The following is a 20,041-nucleotide window of genomic DNA, read 5'->3' on the forward strand; positions in this document are numbered from 1 at the left end:
GTGTCTCTTCACCCTCAGTGTTTTGCTGTTGCCAGGGGAGGAGCAGCTTACCTTGGTGTGGCTTGGACTGCTTTCTGGGCCTTTTTTCTCATTAAAAGGCTCTTCTGAAATGTACTTCTGTGATGGTACCCAGAAATGTGCTTCTGTCTACTGAGAAAGGAGACTAGATTATCTTCCTACGGCGAGCCGGATTTTCCAGTCTTCTAAGTCCTACCTCTGTGCCCCTCCTGTGGTCTTTCCCTTTGCATTTTATCATTTCACAGATTAATGACATGAAACAGGCGGACTGAAAGTTGATATCCTAAAGGATGTGTCAGACCATCAAAGCACCAAATTTCAATACGGCAAAACAAATATCTCTTTAAACATATTACTTAATGTTCCAAAGAGAAGAGATGAATGCTTTCTTATTTAATGACTTTCTGGGGATTGTTCGAAAAATCTGAATGATGTCCTTTGCCATTCCCTCCTCGCTCCCTCAGAAACACCTTCTCATATTGTAATGACACAACGTCGAACTGATTAACTTTTTACATCCGTGGCTCACACACATTCTAGTCCCATGCCAATGAATCCATCCTCATTTAGACTAAGCAAGTTTGCAAGCTCAATAAAAGTAACCTCACTTCACATTTATTGATATTATAGTCCATTGTGCAAATTTAAACACTATGCATTTTTATGAATGGAAAACCTGAACCATGCACAAAAACAATAGGCTCACTCTGAAATTGGGTCCTGCTGTATTACTTTGCATTTTAGATCATATTTCAGTAACCAAGAAACAAGTGAACTGATCTTAAATAGCATTTTTCCAATAATAAAAAACAATACTTATTTAAACTCTGAATTTACTTATTTAATACTCTAAATAGTAATTTACAGGTTGACATTAAAATTTATTTCCCAGAAAATATGAAATAACAGTAGTCTAAAACTTGTAAGAATTCTGGAGAATTTACTCAACACACTTTTGGATATGGTACAATTTTTCTTTTAATCCTAGCGTTCTACTCCCAATTAATCAAAAGCACATGGCTGAATTAGTGGCTTTTTTGTGTGTATTTGAATCTAGAACAGTAGCTTTCCCATCTCTATGTTTCAGGGTTTTTAGAGAATAAAATAAAGAGATTTATGATTCTCAAAAGAATGGCACAACGTAAAATGTAAAATATTATTGCCTTAGCAGTTGCGTTGAAATTTTCTGAAGTCATTTAACTCTATTCTAATAGAAAGTATGAGTTGACTTTCCATTAAAAAAAATGCCTATACACACGAAATTTCACATTAAGTTTTAGGCGCTCCAGGGACCCCCCCTGAAGGCCTCTCGAAGTCCAGATTCCAAGTTGCAATCCCTAATCTAGAAGGATGCACTTCACTTGCACTAGGTACCCTTTATAGCATGCCATGAGATTTAAAGTAGCATTATTTACACTACGAGTCAAGTTCATCATTTCACAGGGCCTACCTGAGTTACAGGACAAGAATGCACTCATGGAGCTGCAAATAGGTAATTCACCTGCTGTCTCACTGTGGAACCGGCATGAGACACAACAAAACAGTTCCTGATAGGGGGTTTAGCAGGTGTCCAGCGGTTCACCTGACGAATATTCGTGGGGCTAGCCCTCTGCACGAGGGATCGTGCTGGGCGGTGAAGCTGAAGAGCTGGTGAAAAGCTTACACTTTGAGGTATGAAAACTTACACTGGGGGCATGAAAGGCAGCAGCAATGATACTGGATGGCGGGGATTACTGTAGGGGTAAAGCAGCTGATAGGCTAAATGAGGGCATACGGGAGGGGAAGTGAAATCCTTCGAGAGAAAATACCCAACAGGCCAGTCCTGAAGGACGAGTGGGAACGAGCCCATAGTCCCCACACATCCTCAAGAAGTTGGCAACCTGTAGGCCTGGTCGCACCACGCAGTCCTCCTCCATTTCCTGCCCCCCGTCAACCTCTCTCGATGGCTACACAGATTTTTTTTATGTGTATCCTATATATCTCAAAAGACCATGCTTGATGAGCTATTTTTAAAGTTTTCGCATTTAGGCATTATCTTCTGATATCTCGCTATGGTCAATGAGGATTTAATCACCTCATAATCCCACCCCTTGCTCCTGGCCTCAGCACAGACACATGCGCACGTGCATCGGGACACACACGCACCTGCATCGGGACACACACATCCCCCTCTCACAACCCCCAATCTCTCCAACACGTGTTTATCTTTTATTTAAATTACTTTGACCATGTAAATGCGATTATGTACATGACAGCTTGACCTTTCCTTACACATCTTGTGTCAATATTTGCCCAATTTGTTTCTAGTTTTCTCTGTATTTATTAATTCGACCCTGAATTCTACTCCATGTATGTTTCCTCTGAAGGTGTTGAACATATTGGTTACTCTATTTCCATCTTCTTGAACACCATCCCTGAGCCCTCCGACCTGCCCCAGTTCTGGCTGGTGGCTCTCTGGGCCTGTGGTCCAGCTGCTGAGTTAGGATCTCCCTTAATCACCAACTGGGGATTCTTACTGCCTCTTTCTTGGTTTGGATTTTCTTCTTTCTGTTTCTAATCTCTAGGTCAATTAAATGATAAATCATCATCTTGGAATAATTCTAGGAGATAAACCATTTTCTTGATTTTCTTTTATGGCCTTATTTCCCTAGGTTACATTTCCAATAGCATCCTCAGAGAGGATGGAGAGGAGACAAGATTCTGAGACTTTGGATGTAGAATTCTGCCTTGGAAATCTTTTTCCCTCAGAATTTTCAGGTCATTGCTCTCATCATCTTGCTTCCAGTGTAGCCATTCAGAAGGCTGAAGCTGTTCTATCCTTGACCATTTTTTTCTTACTAAAAGTCTGTAAGATATCCTCTGTTTCTGTCTGAAGTTCTGATTTTTAAAAATAATGTGCCTTGGCATGTACCCTTTTTCATCCATTGTTTTCAGCACACAATAGGTCTTTCTATCTGGAAATATATATTCAATTCTAGAAAATTTTCTTGCACTGTTTCTTTTATTTCCTTTGTTTGCCCCCACCCCCCATTTTTTTTCCCTGTTCCAAGTCTCTAAAATGTCTACTTGCCTACTGAACCTCCTGGATATATTAGTTTGCTAGGACTGACATAATGAAAAACCACAGGCTTCTGGTGGCTTCAACGACAGAAATTTATTTTCTCACCGTTCTAGAGGCTCGAAGTCCACGGTCAAGATGCTGGCAGGTTTGGATTCTCCCGAGGCCTCTCCTCCGGGTTTGCAGAAGGCCGCCTTCTTCACTGTGTCCTCAGTCTTTCCTCCATGCCCTGGCATCCCTGACATCTCTGCGTGTTGAAATTTCTTCTAATGACACCAGTCAGACTGAACGAGGGCCCATCCTAATAGCCTCATCTCAACTTAATCACCTTTTCTAAGGCTCTGTCTCCAAACACAGTCCTAGTACGAGGTCAGAGCTCCAACACGTGGATGTGGGTTTGGAAGACACAATTTAGCACCTAACACTGGACTCGTTTTATTTTCATCTCTTCTTATCCCTTGGTCTTTTGGCTCTACTTTTTGGGAGATTTAATCTTCTCAACTTATTTCTAATATCGCACTTTAAATTACTAGAGCTGTTTCCTTAACTTCTAAAAAGGTATTGTTTTTGTTTTCAGGAATGTAAGTCTCGCCTAAGTAAGAACATTAATTATAGTTGGGTTCTTTCCTCTAACTTTTCTTCTACCTAATCTGTTTTCTCCAAATTGCTGTTTTCCACTATGTATCTTGGTCACTATCTTTAATATTAAGTGCTCTCCTCAATTGTCTATTGACTGTCAGTCAGCAGGACATTTAAAAGTTGATGAGAAGCTCTGTACTCAGGGACGAGCCTTGTCCATAAGCTTCATCATGGAGCGATACTTTTCTATTTTTGCTCTCTGTGAGAATCTGGAAAATTAAGGTAATGAAAAATTTTAAAGCTTCCCAGGTGATTTCGACACACAGTGAGGGTTGAGAATCACTGCTGCAGTGTCTTAGCCGAGCCCAGTTGGAACTCCCAGTGTGAGATCTTCCTATTCTTTTTTCCTGATCTTGTCATATTCCAAGACAATACTGGAGGGTCTAAGGTTGGCTGCCGGAGTTCTGGGAACTGAGTATGTGATACATGCTGGGGTGGGTTGGGGCTTGGAGTCACTACTCAGTTTTTAAACTTTCACTTAATACCGCTTTTTAGTGTGGTGTTCGTGTTCATTTTTTTAATCTTCTCTAGAGACACTCTGTCCTCTCTAGAGAATGAATATCCAATCTTTTGCCAGGTTAGGAAAGGGACACTTGCCAAGTTGTATGGGATGGCTACTGATTCTTAATAAACTTAAATCAATTCCTTTTTTTAGTATGTCTTCAGATCCCCTGCTCCAATTCCAGAGGTATCTGTGGACTTCAATTATGGCATCTTTTGGGGTTCTGTGATGATGGGGCTGCTAGTTGGCTTGGCTCCTTCATGCATATGTCTGATGTCTCTTCTCCAGCATGGTCACAGCATAATCACATCTCAGACGGCATCTGACATCTTAAGAGGGACCGACTGTTCCAAAGAGGAAGTGGAAACTGCCAGGCCAGTTACGGGCCGAGTCTGGAACGGGCAGAGCCACTTTCGCTGCATTCAGAACAGGCACATAACCCGCCAGATTCAAAAACGTAGAAAGGAACTCCACCTCTTGCCAAGGGAATGATAAGGTCACACTACAGCAGAGAATATGGGCTGAGGTGCATTTTGTAGCCATGTTTGGACAATATAACCTACTGCAGAGATGAGACTGTGAAAACGTGGTTGTTGGTTGCAGTGTGAGCTGTTCCACTCACTGCTGAAGATGAGGTGCTCGGAGTTGACATTTTCAAGGAGATGCAATCGCTGATAAGGACAAAGGTCTACGCATTGACCGCCAGAGGGTTAAATGGGAGGTCAAGGTGAAAAATGAAACAAAGACACTTCCTTGAAGGAATTTCTCTTTATCTACATACATTTCCCCCTCCTCTTTTTCTCTATAGCTTTTCCCCCAAAAAATTGTGAATGAGGGTTTTTACCCAGCCACCCCCCCACACAAAAATATTACATAAGAGCATAATCTAAAAAGCAAAAGTGTAATTAGTTGGCAGAACTGCTCAATTTAGAAATAGAAAAAGTCATCTGCATCTCAATATTCCAATTTAATACATGGCTGATTTTTATTTTAGAGCGAAAAACATGCAGAAAAGTTCTGTTTGATGTTTAGATCAATGCCACGTATTGATCACACCTTTCTAAATCTGACTTACCTACCTCTCCGACACACAGGCAAAATAATGATATGCAGTTTTCTTGGACTTATTTTCTTTTCTAATTATCAAGGGAAGAAAGTAAGGAATAGTCTGGGGTGGGCACAGCCTTCTACAACAAAAATTCAATTAATAGATGGCAACGCAGCTAACCGGCAAATTGTACTGTCCACTGGAAACATAGATCTTAAAAGATTGTAAGACCCAAGTAATTTCCTGATCATTCTCATGGCATCAAGGACCAACTCTGTTAAGAAAGTTCTTGATTTTAAGTTATTAAAACCAAGAAGTCTAAGTAGGCAAACTTAAAACATGCATCTAAATATTGAGTAAATATTACATTGTCAGAGAAATAGGAATAATAAAAATTCTGCTTTCAAAAAGCTTACAGTCTAGTCAAAGAGACAGCCATAGATGTCACGATATAAACAAGTACAAGCTAAATGATGTTACAGCATTATAAAACAAAGGCCTGCAGGAGCAGAGAGAAAACAATTTTGTCTGAAACGAATGAAACTGCACCAGAGTCAAAATATAATTTTGACAGACTGGTTGAATATAGGCAATAAAATAAGCAGAGGAGATAAGACATCTGTCTGACGTGTTTGGGAAATGCTAAGAAGCCCAGTGGGTTTAGAACACAGGAGGAAGAGAATCACGGAGGATCATATATATATGGTAGCAACAAGTCTGGCTTTATTCTGTAAGTATCAGAGAGTCGTCATAGCTTCCGAGCTAGGAAAGTTACATGCTGGGAGTGTGACACAGCTAGATCTACAGTTTAGGTAAAAGCGGACAGCAGAGTCCTGGATGATACAAAAAGGACCGAAATACAGACAAGATCAGCCAAGAGGCTCCTATAATAATCCACGTAAAAAATAACGCTGGCTGAAAACCCCAAATATACTTAGAGGTTAACAGGTTGAGAACATCCTAAGCAATACAGACAAGCCAGGAAAAAACCTTAAATGTTTATAATTTATTATTAAGTTTAAATAAAGCCAGTTAAATAACTTTAGACAAACAGAAAATAACAAGGTATAAAGTTAAAAACTGAATTGTAACATTTCATAATGACTTATAAAGGCCATCTTCACCTATATTGTGTATCTTAAAGAAGTATTAGCAAACACAACAACAGCATATCCAACATGTTAACTCTACTAATTATATACACCTAATGTATCAAAATGTTTTTTCCCCCATGATCACCCAACAGACACTTTTAATCAACTTTTTTGTAATTAGCTGATATATATTCATATGGCAATTAATTTTATTAGCTTGAAAAAATGTAATAAAAAGTAAATTATGCCCCTAAATCATCGCCATGCCTTTACGAAACAATTAGTATACTACTTGCTGTTCGGGCAACTAATATTTATTGACCTCCTTATTTTCCAGGCCCAAAAACATGTTTGTTACTTTCTAGAATCAGATTGATAGGAACTTGCTCCACACCATAAACCGTAATATTTAATTATATTAACTGCCAATTTTTAGGAATCACCACATTTATATTTCTGTTGTTACCACTAAGTTTTTGCTTGTGTATTATTCTTAAATTTGTACGAACATAAGCAGTATTTTATATTTACATCACCATCACTTCTCTTTCCTACTTATCTCCCTAAGGTCGTCACCACATATCTCTAATTTCCTGCTTATAAATTTTAATAAAATGTTAAGTGGGAATGTATAGTATTATTACTCTATCATTCTGGAATTTAAAAATGACAAGTACACATTTTAAAAAGCTACACATAATAAACTATGATTTCTAAAATATAATATATATTTAAAAAATTAACCTCATCAAATTTCTGGTTTCTAATCTTAAATACAGGATGTTAAGAAGTTTAAATGACTATGTATCATGATGGTTGTCCACACATGAGATACTGAAATACATATTCTTTTAAGTTTAAAGTACCTCTTCTAAGAACTGGGCTAATACGTGGTTCCTTATTTAGTTCAACTGGAATAAAATTATAATAGCAGTATTTTCTTGTCATTAGGCATAACTACAGCCAAAATATATTGCTGTTCAACAACACCGAATTCAATACTGAGGATAATCCAATAGTCAAAAATACCAATTTCTAGCCAACATCTAGTATTATTCAAGCATCGATTATGAGTTGTTCTGTTAAAATTATCTGACTAGAAAGGGAAGGAATAAGGAAACAGACATTAGAGATCTAGAACACGTCCTTATTTTACAGATCAGAGACTGAGGCTCAATCTTGGTAAATAACTTGCCCAAGGCACAGGCCAGCGGTGGAACCAGGCCTGTTCCTGAGCCTGATTTCCACTCCGGGCTCTTCTTACCATTATCTGTGTTCTCTCATTTTATGACTTAATCAGGTTATTTATTTACTATGTTTTAACTTTAATTTGGAAAATTATCGAGTAAAGAAACTTTTCCTCTAAGCCCAACAACATTCTAGTTTTTCCCAAAAATGAGCATTACAGGAACAGGATGCAGTTCATAAGTGTTAGAGAACTTCCTTGGCTTAAGACAAGAACGTTATACAGGAAAAAGTTCAATTTATGTATAATTACATTTGGCTGCAAAGTGCTTATATAAAAGTCACAGCTTTAAGACCTCTTTAAATCAGAGTGACTTCGTATGTTGTGAAATGGTTTTCTATAACCTTTACATTCTCTTCAGATAGCCAGTTCTCCTGTTTTAGCTGCCTTATGAGAGCTTCTAAAGACTTCAATCTTCCTAGAGTTTGCTGCTCTTGCAGCTCAAGAAGCGTTATCTTTGAGTGGAGTTTAGAGACTTTCTGCCAAAGATGTTCCTTATTTATATCTTTTCTACAGTACGAATGTTCGATTTGCAAAACCTCTGTCTCATAGTCCACATCCTTATACAAGGAGTCTTCAGTGTCAATGCCCTCCATTTCCAGAGTTTCTTTTTGGGGAGGCATAAAAGAATTAACTGTAGGTTTGAAATTTTCTGCGGGTACAAAAATGGCAATAACCGATTCTTTATTTGTGTTTAATTCTTCAACTGTTTGAGAAATGGTGCTGAATAAGAATGGACTTTCCTGTGCTGACTTAATTTCCATGGAAGTATTTGTAATGTTCGGATTAGCAAGATGACTGGTAGTTATTTCAAGCACTTCTTGGGTTTCCAAAGACTGCTGGACACCTTCTGAATTTGAAGTTGTCAAAGTAATAGTAGTAGAATTTAGATTCTCAAAAGTCGTGTGAAAACCACCTATACTTATGTCTTGGTTAATTGATGTTTCTAAGGTAGATGCTGGTTGTCCAGTATTTTGTTTAACTAGATTAAGAGTTAATACGTTACTGTGTACACTTCCTGTTTTTGGAGCTGGTGGTGTCACCGAGGCAGATGAACCAAGTACTTCTGCATGCTCAGGGAGGACATCTGTGTTAACTGTATTTTTCTTTGGCTCATTTGATGCAAATGATTCTTCTGACTTGGCTTTTAGGCGCATTTCTTTCTCATCGTCTAATTTTTTCTTCTGCCATTTTTTTTTGGAAGGGTTTTTTTCCTAGAAAATAATATTTTCAAATTCTAAAAAGATGGCCTTATTAGGTTTATTCCCTTAGCCAGTGCTGAATACTTAATTACAACTTTGAGCAGTATGTTGGCCAAGCAATTTGTTCAGTTAAAAAAAAATGTTCTAAGAACATTATAACTCAAATAGACTTTAAAGTGTTTTTTAAAATGCATCGAGTATAGTCAATATATGATGGAAACATTACAGATCAATCAAAAGAGCAGTAAAAAAATATTAGATCATTAACTTATAATAATGATGATTTACGTATGTGTTACTGTTTGCTCCTCTTAAGCTATGCTTCACAATGGTTTCAAGTTTTAAAAAATCATCACACTTTTAGTAAAAGCATAATTTAGTTTTCCTTTTTCTCAAGTATATTTTCCCAGCAACTGTCTTTCCCTCTCACCCCCTCCACCTGATTACCTGCCACCCTGCAATCTACCGTCCTGCTCTGCATTATCCCCCCTCCCCTACACCCTGCCTCCAATACCTGATCATCTTCAGGCAAAGAAAATATTGTTGGAATCGCAGTTTGTTTCAAATATCGGATACCCCATCTGACGTCAAGAGAGTCAGGAGTGAAATGGTCACTACACAAGAACTGGTATTTACTGGGAACCCATGAATCTCGTTTCATATTCTTTAACCATTTTTGAAGTCTTTCTTTGTCATGTAGAGGAAACCTGAAATTAAAAAAAAAAAAAATTTGCTATATTTTTACAATTTCAGCACTGCATATATAAGTAACCTATGTGTCAAAGAAAGGCGGCCATCCTGCCATGCAAGAGCATCTTATGACAACTACCACCGTGTCACCTCTGCAGTAAAGAGGACTGAGATGTACAGTATGTGGCCAAAGCTCTGAGAAGAATGGCCGGTAAAACAGAACTCAGTCCCTTCAAGTAAAATATATGTGTCCCAAGACAACAAAAAAATCTATTCATGTTTTCTGTGGATCGTGTTCTACTTTTATTTTGTGATGCAGTTTGCCTAGGATTACGAAAGAGCTCTGTATAAACTACAAAGTCTTATTGAAATATAATTCATTCTAATAGTACAAGTCAAACAATTTCTTGTCTATAATTCAAAGGAGTATTTTTAGGCTCTTATTTATGTTAGCGTTTTTAAAATAAGAAGTTAATTCAAACAAATGGTTTAGCTGACAATAAAATGAATATGAAATCTTATAAAACTACTAAGATTCCATTCTCTTTATCAGAATTGGCCTCAGTTGTACCCATATGTTAACTTAATCCAGTATTTCTAGACATCTAAAATCAATGAGCTGCGAACTATAAATTCAAGTTTTGAAAAGAGAAACTGACACAAGAGCCAAACATCTTTAAAAAGACAGACTCAGACATTTTATAATATGAAACAAATCAAAAAGACAGAGGAGGTCAAGACAGCTCTTTTATCTGTCTACTTACAATAACCTTGATTTTTGAGTTGGCTCTAACACACTGCAATCTATTTTATAGGCAAAGCTAGACAATGGCAGAAATTCGACAGATTTAACTTTTTTCTACTAGTCTAAACAGGTTTGGGTTAAACTGCATTAAACAAGTTAATAGTAACTCTTTTAAAAAATGATTTTACAGTAGAAGACATATTACATAATCTTATTTTTGCAAAATAGTAACATAAGGTTTCTCATACAAAAAGCAGCAGTTATACATTCATCCCAACCTCGACCATTTAGTTTATGCTTTGTATTACCATGCTTTTTCCTTCCTAAATATTGATAACTTTTGAAGATGCTAAGGGAAAAAAGAGTCTGGGTACTTTGAAGAAAATAACTTCTAATCCTGATTTCCTAACATCGAAAAATCAGATGATCTACCTTTGGATGTTCTTACTATAAATATAACATTCATACACGGTTTGAAAAATTTTTAACCTTGCACATATCAATACCAGCTTATAAGGATGATAGGCATTACCTCCTCCCCCCACCCCCCAAATTTTAAGGCAAAAAGAATTTTCTTTTCAGAGGACCTGAATTCTTCTAGCCACAGAAAAGTTCATACCTTTTGTGGTGTTTTTTAATGTAATTTCATGCTGTTATCAAATACAAGAAAAAAATATTTTTTGAATACTTATTCGTAACTGGACTACCATGCTTTCTCAACGGTTAAATGATTTTAAAAAATCATTTAAAAAGTCCGCTTTCAGTAAATTCACATTTTGAGGGGAAAAAAACTTTATAATCAACTTCTTTCGACATTATTTTTTCCCTCCCTAAAAACAGTAACTATGCGGACACAGGTTTAATTTAAAGAATTGTGAGTATGGAGTCATGCCCCCCAAGTCCAAGGCCAAATATATCTGAGAAACATCAGGCTAAATCAAGCTCAACATAATCCTTTGCTACAAACCTTAGAGCCAGAGCCATTTTCCCATCAGATGCCCTTGGACTGGATTTTTTTCCCTAAAAAAAGTATCTCTGCATTTTGTGGAAGGATTTCAGGTGAGAAAGAACCCTGAAAATACTGCCATGTGTGAATTAAGTGGAGTTAGCAGGGGTTCTCTCCCACATTAGTTAAGATAATGGAAAGCTGCAGAATCTTTAGTGAACAGAAAGCTTCAGGTCTAGAGTAGAATAGGGTTCATAAAATAACTGGTGAAAAATCGAAGAAAGTAAAAAACTAACACGTTAAAGCTAAATTAATTATTTTTAAATACAAGAAAAAAGGAACTACGTCCTTACAGACTACATGTGAATTAGGTTCTATGAATATCTCCAATATCTTTACAAATGAGAGATCACAGGCACAGAGTTAAATAATTTTCAAGTCATTCAGCTACGAAGTAGCGGAGCCAGGATGTGAACTTATTAAGTCTGGTTTTGGAGCCTGGACTCTATTAAATTATTACACCCTACTGCTTGCTCGTTTTGAACTTCTGAATAAATATGAGTATGTACTTCTGTGGTTTCATGGAACTATTTCGTGGCATTAGTGTTCGGAATAACATCCTGTTCTCTGTACAAACGAAGAGAAAATATTGAGCCCTGAGCGGGAGACAGGTTCTAATTCTGGCTCTGCCACCAAACCTTCAAGTCTCGGTTTCCTTATGAGAAAAATGGAATCGAGTTAACTGTGCGACCTAACTCACAATGGGCGTAAACTGACTTGAGTGCAGCTTTCCACCTGGCAGGTTTGATGTGCGCCTTAAGCGGTGGTGTTCATTCTATGAAATGAGGTCAGGTGAGGTGGGGAAACGCTCTGCAAACCACAGGGCGCCGCGCAAGCTTCACTGTTTTAAGTAAACAAACCCCTAAGTCTCGCGACCGGCCCAGCGTCCTTTGCATAGTTAGGACATTGCTAGGTAAACAGAACTCGAACCTTCACGCCCCCGTCCTGAGATGTGACAGACCAGACCCGGATTGCTGAGGACGAATTTCTAAAGCAGAACCGATCCTAAAGGGCATAGGACCGGGGCCCAAAAGCAAAGCTGACGCTTCTGCTCCCATTACAACTTACGGGTAAAAACTCAGCTTTCGGTCTTTATTGTTCCGACCTCGGCGGTTCTTACAGCAAATCGCTGCGCAGTAGCGAGGCATCACTCCGGTTCGGCCGGGGAAGCCCCGGCCGACTCACGGCGCAGGAGAGGGATGCTCGCTGCAGCGGGGCCGCGACTCCGGGCCGCCCGAGCCACCGCGCCTGCGCCGGGACGGGCCGCGCGGAAAGACGCCGCCGTCATCGACTCACTTCCGCTTCCGCGGGCTTCGGCACCGCCCTTTCGGGAGGTGGAACCGGAAGTGACGCATTGGCTGAGCGGCCACAACAGTTTTCCACGTGCGCGTAGGGCGCCAGGGTCAGGTGGGGCGACGAGAGCCAATAGGGGAGCGTTTCGTGTAGGTCGTCTCCAGAGGCGGAGGCGCCTGCAGCGGCCGCTCGGCAGTGGGGAGCCGGCTGAGCGGGGACGCGGCGGCCGCGGCGGCAGGAGTGGGGTGAGGTCCGTGTACCAGCCGCAGTGGGGCGAGCGCGGGCTCCTGGAGGCCGCGGGGGCCGGGGTGAGGACCGGGCGTCAGCAGCGGCCGGAGGGTGCGGGTGGCGGACTAGGCCGGGGTTACGGGCTGGGGGGTTCAGAGCGACCCTGGGGCCTCGGTCGGCCTTCGTGGGCTGACTTGGCCTCCTTGTTCCCCGTGGTCGCCGTAAGAGCTTGGGGGCTGCCTGGCGTTCTTGCGGAAGGGAGTAGGGAGAAGGAGATGGCGATGGCCGAACCCGAGTCGTGCGTTTCGCGTTCGGAGCTGAGCCGCTGGCCTTCTCAGGCGCCGGACAGCGCCTCCGGGAAAGGCGGAGCGGGGGTCGCGGGGCCGCGGTCAGCCCGCCCCCCTGCACCCCCCTTCCTCCCCAGGCGGCGCCGGGACGGACGGGGCGTGTGTCGGTCACCTCTGGGTGACCGCGGGACCGTCCAGCCCAGGCGGCCCGCGGCGTGGGGCGTAGGGCCCGCGCTGCTGTCCGGCGGGCCCCTCTTGGGAATGAGAAGTCGGTGTAATGCAAACGGCAGTCCACTTCAAAAGCATCAGATATTCAGCTCGAGACTGGAATAACGTTTATTAAACCCCTCCGGGTGCAGACTCGCCCTTCGACTGGGGAGCGACCTGCAGGGGCCGCGGCGTCCACAGTGTGCCCTGGGCTTGTGTTCTTTCCACAAGGAGTTTGTATTTGATCCCTGGTCCCCATGACTCTGAGTAACTCTCTGGAAAGAAGTAACCTACCTGCTAATTATGCTCAGAAAAGGCCACAGGAGAGGGAGGCATGCAGTTTCCACAAACCATAGTGTCTTTCGTCAGCCTCGTTATGTCATCATAGGTTATTGAGGACTGCCGTGACACCGTTCAAAAAACAAGAGTATTTCTTTTGAATCCTAAATCGTTAAATCTGTGCCGTCAAGAATTTGAAGTTAATTTTATCAAAGGTTAGAGAAATGTTTTAATGGCTACTTCTCGGTTTGAAAATAAGAACGTGTCGAAAGTACGAACTATAGAAAGTTCATTTTTTACCAACCTTAGCAGAAATCTTATTCGATTAATTATGAGGTTTTAAGAAGACTTACACATGCTTTTTGTTAAATATTTGAGATCTTACAGTGAAAAACGATTACATTCTATTACTGCATTGTTAATATTGTGATACTGAGTGTATATTTACAATCCTTGCTTCACCTTGGGGAAATAAAAGCGAAGCTGGTACTTTTTTAGGGAGAGAAGATCATTCCTAATTTAAGCTTACTGAGCTCTTCACCTTGGTAATGTACTTTTTTTTTTCCTGTGAAAAAATACTTTTTTAGCCCCCTTTGAATATGAATTCTTGACGATTGAGACCCTTTAAAATATTATTTAGATTTTTAGCCTCCTTTGAATATGAATTCTTGACGATTGAGACCCTTTAAAATATTATTTAGATTTTTTGCCCTTTTTACAATGCTCACATAGGATGAGTCTTTAACATTAACTAGTAAAAAAAAAAAAGTTATTGAATGTTTTTGTGCCTACTCTGTATGTCCAGAGTATCAGTGGAAAGTCAAAGACAAGAAAGATATTTCTCAATTTGGTTGAATTATATTTGCTTTCAAGAAGGTTATAACCAATTTAGAGGTAATAAAGCCTATGTAAGTGAAATAACATGGGAACAGATACAAGCTACTATATGTTTAACATTTTAATACTATATTAAGTATATCTCCTAAAAGTTCATTGGATTTCTTTAAAAAGTCTTAAGATTAGTTCCATGTATAAATTTTTTTTCTTTTCTCTTTTAGGTTATTAGAAATGGCTACTCCCCAGTCAGTTTTCATCTTTGCAATCTGCATTTTAATGATAACAGAATTAATTTTGGCCTCCAAAAGTTACTATGATATCTTAGGTGTGCCAAAATCGGCATCAGAGCGCCAGATCAAGAAGGCCTTTCACAAGTTGGCCATGAAGTACCATCCTGACAAAAATAAAAGCCCCGATGCTGAAACAAAATTCAGAGAGATTGCAGAAGGTAAGTCGATGACTATCTCTGAGGTCGCACAGGTATTAACTGGTAAAGGAGAATGATAGCTAAGAAGTGTATGTGTATTTGAAGATTTTGTGGAGCTGGGAGGGGGAGTGGGATCTACCTGTTAACATAGTGAGATTCTTGAGACTGTTTTCTAATAGATACTTTGATTCCTGGATGGATGAATGGTAGTATTTTTTTATTGGCATACAGTTCCAGAAATGTTGAAAATTGATTATTTCATTTTTTTCATTATTATAAAAATTGCTTATTGTTTCTATGTCAGAAGGAATATTCAGTACTCAAAACTTATAAACTAACTTATGAAACATAGTTTTAACTAAGTATGGAGATTATAAAAAATACTAAGCGTAAAATTTTTAAACAGACTGAAATACCTTGGTTTATTATTTCACTTGATTTACAATTCAAAGCCACATGTGTCTTTAAAATGAAAAATATGAAAGAAATTTTGACATAAGACTAGTTCTAAAACAAGTTGCACCTCCTGGACATTTCAGTAATTACTGGTGGGTGGAGTTAAATGAGTAGGGGGTCGGAGTTAAACATTTACTTCAACTAGCAAGGAAATGAAAGATCTAAATTCCTCTTAATTAGTTATATTTGACATCAGATTCTTTAATACAAGTAATGGTTTCACACAAATAATACGAAGGATAACTAATCATTTTCCACAGGTTTATTTGTAGTAATGGTAGCATTCATTTCACAAATACTTATTGGATATTTACAGGGGGCAGGCATTGTGCTCACTGCTGATACTATGTAGTGAACAAGACAGAGTCCCTGCCTTTTGTAACTTCTATTTTAACTTTATTCTTATGTGTATAGCGTTCGGGTTTTACTTATAATATGAAATCCTTCTCTTAAATAGAGAGTCGAATTTACTTATTTGAAGAGATTTGGATGTATATGATTTTGATTACCTTAAGTTACTGAAGTATTTTTATTTCTTGCAGCATATGAAACACTCTCAGATGCTAATAGGCGAAAAGAGTATGACACGCTTGGACACAGTGCTTTCACTAATGGTAAAGGACAAAGAGGCAGTGGAAGTTCTTTCGAGCAGTCATTTAACTTCAATTTTGATGACTTATTCAAAGACTTTGGTTTCTTTGGTCAAAACCAAAACACTCGGTCCAAGAAGCATTTTGAAAATCACTTCCAGACACACCAGGATGGCTCTAGTAGACAAAGGCATCATTTCCAAGAGTTTTCTTTTGGAGGTGGACTGTTTGATGACATGTTCGAAGATATGGAGAAAATGTTTTCTTTTAGTGGTTTTGACACGACCAGTCGGCACACAGTACAGACTGAAAATAGGTTCCATGGATCTAGCAAGCACTGCAGGACTGTCACCCAGAGAAGAGGAAATATGGTGACTACGTACACCGACTGTTCGGGGCAGTAGTTCACGTTCTGTTCTCACTAAACCCAGCTAGTTGACTGTTCTTCAGTATCTTTGATGCAAAACAATTTTCTGTGAACTCTTTTGACAAATGCATGATTTCACTTAACTTGATATAGCTATTAAATATATTTAAATTGTTTTTGACAAACGAAGCAACATTCAGTTAGTAGAGAAATAGTTAATTATTAATTTCCCTGATTAAGAAAGGTTCTTTAAAAAAAAAACCTGCCTGGTTTTTTTTTTCTCTATCTGCCCTTGAGCTTATTAATGTGGACAGTTTTATTACCAAGAAAAGATCAAATTTGCCTGATACATATTTAAAGGTTAAACTTTAAAAGTCATTGTAGATTTAAATTGTGTGATCTTGACCGATTTTTGCCACGAAACCTTTCTGATTAAAATTGCATGCTCTGTAGCATCTCTGACTTGGGTTGCTAAGTATACGTGAAACTGAATAATGAGTCATTCAGTAAAGGATGGCAGCAGTACCTTGGTTAATTTCCACCGAAAGCTTCAGAAAGGCATGGTTTGATATTTACCACAGAACCATGCTTTTCTGCAGTAAAGGAAGTGATTGCTCATAGTCATTTAAGCTGAAAGTTGAAAATTTATGAAATATTGTCAAGAGATTGTTACATGTTTGGATCCTGGCTAATGATTTTGTAATGTTGGAATCATAGCTACTTTCTATATCTTCACATTTCTTTCTTTCTTAATTGTTGGCTCTCTCGGGCTTAATATGGATTTATGTCTTTTGTGTGTGTGTGGTTCCTCTTTTTTGCACTCATTATCTACAGATTGACTAATACCTCATTCTGTTTGTAAGAACAGCCAGTAATTTCTGCGCAACCTTATTATGTGCAATATTTTTAAATCCTAAGAAATACGTGCTTTTGTTTTCAGATAGACCTATTTCTTTAGTTCCGCATTTTTCCACGTTATACTCCATACGAGTATTAATCCTATGGATACCTATTAAAGTAGTTAATGTCTCATACAACATTGTGAGTGAGAGAAATATAATATTTACAACATGATGTTCTCTGTTGTCATTTTATTGTGAAAAGTTTATTCCGCAAGTCCAGAAGTGTGCTTGTCACTGTAAGCAATGGGGCTGCTTACGCTGACCATAGCCCTGTTCCAGAAGTTACTTTGACTAACCAGGAAACCCTGATGTGACCTGGTTGGATTGCCATTTGCTAATTTCTATGCTCTCTCCTCCTCCCCTCACAAATTTTGGTAGCTTGAAGATTTTTGATAATTATAATTTTGATGTATTTGCTAAGAGCAATTATTTTTACCATTGGTTCTTTCCTCTTAACCTGGTTGGGAAAAAGCGGAGACTTTGCATAAAGCTATATTTATTAATAATCCTCTTTATTTTAAAACTGAAGAAAATTCTTCTATTTACATACCTTAACTTCCTGAAAGTTATACCTACTACTTTTGTTTGAAAACAGGAAAATAACCATACCTGGAATTTTGATCTGAGGATTATCTGCAGCCTCTCAAAACAAATGAGGCAAAAAAATCAGGATTAATTTTAAGGATTATTTTTATATTGTTAGCATCTGACCCCTTTTTCTCCAGGGCCTGTTTATCTTCCTTGTTTTCCCATTCCAAATATGAATTTGAACCCCTACTTTAAAAAACAAATTCCCTTTTGGCTCTTTAAAGAGGTGGTTGTGGGCACCTCCAATCTGTAGCCAGTGGGTCAGGACACAGGTAACAACCTGGGCTTGCAGTTGGCGTCTGAAGCAAAGGGCCGTCTTGTAGGACTGAGCCCTTAGCCTGTGAGGTCTGATTCTGTCTCTGTAGATAGTGTCAGAATTTAGTTGAGTTGTAGGTCACACAGCTGGTATCTGAAACATCACTTAGTGATGGGGGGGGCGGGGAAGGGAGGAAATGCCCCGCTCAACACACATTGGAAATTTGGGTCCCAGAATACTCTTAGTGGGCTGCTTTGAACTTCCAGTAAGCTAATACATTATGAATCTCTAGTGAAGATACCATGTATTGTTTGCCAAATTTATTGGACCATGGAACCATTTTTACTGAGTACCCTTAACCATATCCAAGTGTGCAAAAGTAAAAGTTTGGTAAATATTAGCCTAAATAAAACAGTAAAAAATCACAGTGAATCATTAGAACATGAGCATGGACACAAAATGTTGCTATCACCTCTGTGCGTCCTCCTCCCATCATCTGTTTCAATAAACACCTGAAAATGATTCTCCTGAGGGACCAGACCCATTATGATTTTATTTAGCCTAGCCCACATTTCATCAACACGCTTTTCTTTTGATCACTACTCTAGTTATTTAAATGGTACTGGGTTTTTTTCAGGATTTTTATACCTGTAAAAGCCATCATCAAGGAAATTTCGACAGTACAATGAGAAACTTTATTCTTCCAAGAAAATAAAAATTACTGATCATTGTTACTAAATTGTATTTTTAAAAGTATTTGAGGACAGAAGAATCAGAATGTGACTATTAGGATATAGAGCAAATCATTTTTACAGTTTCATCCTTTTACCAATTGGACCAGTAGTAGTAGCTGGTGATATCAACAGTTCTCACAGTTGAGTAGTGAATTGAAGTATTTTTAGTCGGTGAGGAATAGAATAAACATTTTTCTTGGTGAAATGTGCAAAATGATGAGTTAAATGGAAACATCAAAATACTAATATAAGTAAATACTTGATCACAGTCTCAAGAATTATTTTTACTCTGTGCATAGTCATAATTCCTAATGTAAACGTTTATAATGAAGTTTCTGGGAAGCGCTGATAAGATGGTCTCTTCTCGTGGGAGAAAGCAAGGATTCTTTTCTCTCGACCACAAAAAAAAAAAAAATTCCAAAAGGAGGAAGGGAACGGAGGAGGAATAGAGGACACTAGAAAAGCAATGTAGAGCAGAGGTCTCCAACCCCTGGGCTGTGGACCAGCACCTGTCCAGTGGCTTGTTAGGAACGGGGCTGCACAGGAGGACGTGAGCGGCAGGCAAGCCAGTGAAGCTACATCTGTGTCTGCAGCCACTCCCCAGCGCTAGCATCACTGCCTCAGCTCCACCTCAGATCATCAGGCATTAGATTCTCACAGCACTGGTCCCTGGTGCCGGAAAGGTTGGTGACTGCTGAACTTTATAGAGTTTTGTTGGGAAAAGTTGCAGAGAAATGAGCGGTATTGGTGATGGAAGTGGGGTCAAAAGAAGTTTTCCTACAAAGTAGCGAAAATTAGTTTAACAGACCTGAAAAATAATACCAGGTGTTGAATGGAGCAATGTCTTCAAAGATCTGGGAAAAAATGCCTTTGAACTTAGAACTTTGTAACCAGATAAATTATTTATTAATAGAAGGTGAGACCAAAACAAAGGCATTTTTTTTCTTTTTCTTAGTATGTACTTTTAATTAAAAAAAAAAAATTATTATGTTGACATTGGTTAACGAAATCCAGTAAGTTTCAGGTGTACAAAACATAATAACTCAATGATTACCACCTACATGTTCTTTATGAAAAAAATACTGATTTTTTTTTTTTAGTCTAAAATAAAAATGTACAAGAAAGGATACAATATAGGAAATGAGACGATAGCAGCTCAGTATACACCCTCGTGAAAGAATGAAGAAAGCTAGAAAGAAATTGAGAGCATACGTTAGAATTTGACACTTGGAAATTTCTCATTTGGAAATGGATTTTGTTTCATGGATCTGATTACTCAATTTATAAGGAAGTTGTTCATATAATTGCATTGTAAATGTTTTTGACCAATCTATACACAACT

The 20,041-nt window shown here is 38.8% G+C and overlaps 2 protein-coding genes across 2 annotated transcripts; one reads left to right on the forward strand and one right to left on the reverse strand.

Moving 5' to 3' along the window:
* Positions 1-5,966: 5,966 nt before the first annotated feature.
* On the reverse strand, positions 5,967-12,456 carry THAP5 (THAP domain containing 5). Its single transcript, XM_039862769.1, has 3 exons — positions 12,317-12,456; positions 9,322-9,514; positions 5,967-8,819 (listed from the first exon to the last, which is right to left on the reverse strand). Exons 1-3 carry the CDS (start codon positions 12,394-12,396, stop codon positions 7,905-7,907), a joined length of 1,188 nt encoding a protein of 395 aa, XP_039718703.1. The 5' UTR covers positions 12,397-12,456; the 3' UTR covers positions 5,967-7,904.
* On the forward strand, positions 12,340-17,293 carry DNAJB9 (DnaJ heat shock protein family (Hsp40) member B9). Its single transcript, XM_039862770.1, has 3 exons — positions 12,340-12,791; positions 14,601-14,827; positions 15,805-17,293. The coding sequence occupies exons 1-3, from the start codon at positions 12,448-12,450 to the stop codon at positions 16,254-16,256; spliced, it is 1,023 nt and encodes a 340-aa protein (XP_039718704.1). The 5' UTR covers positions 12,340-12,447; the 3' UTR covers positions 16,257-17,293.
* Positions 17,294-20,041: the final 2,748 nt, after the last annotated feature.

This window comes from Pteropus medius, unplaced genomic scaffold (genome assembly GCF_902729225.1).
Source record: "Pteropus medius unplaced genomic scaffold, Ma_sr-lr_union100, whole genome shotgun sequence".
Lineage (NCBI taxonomy): Eukaryota > Metazoa > Chordata > Mammalia > Chiroptera > Pteropodidae > Pteropus > Pteropus medius.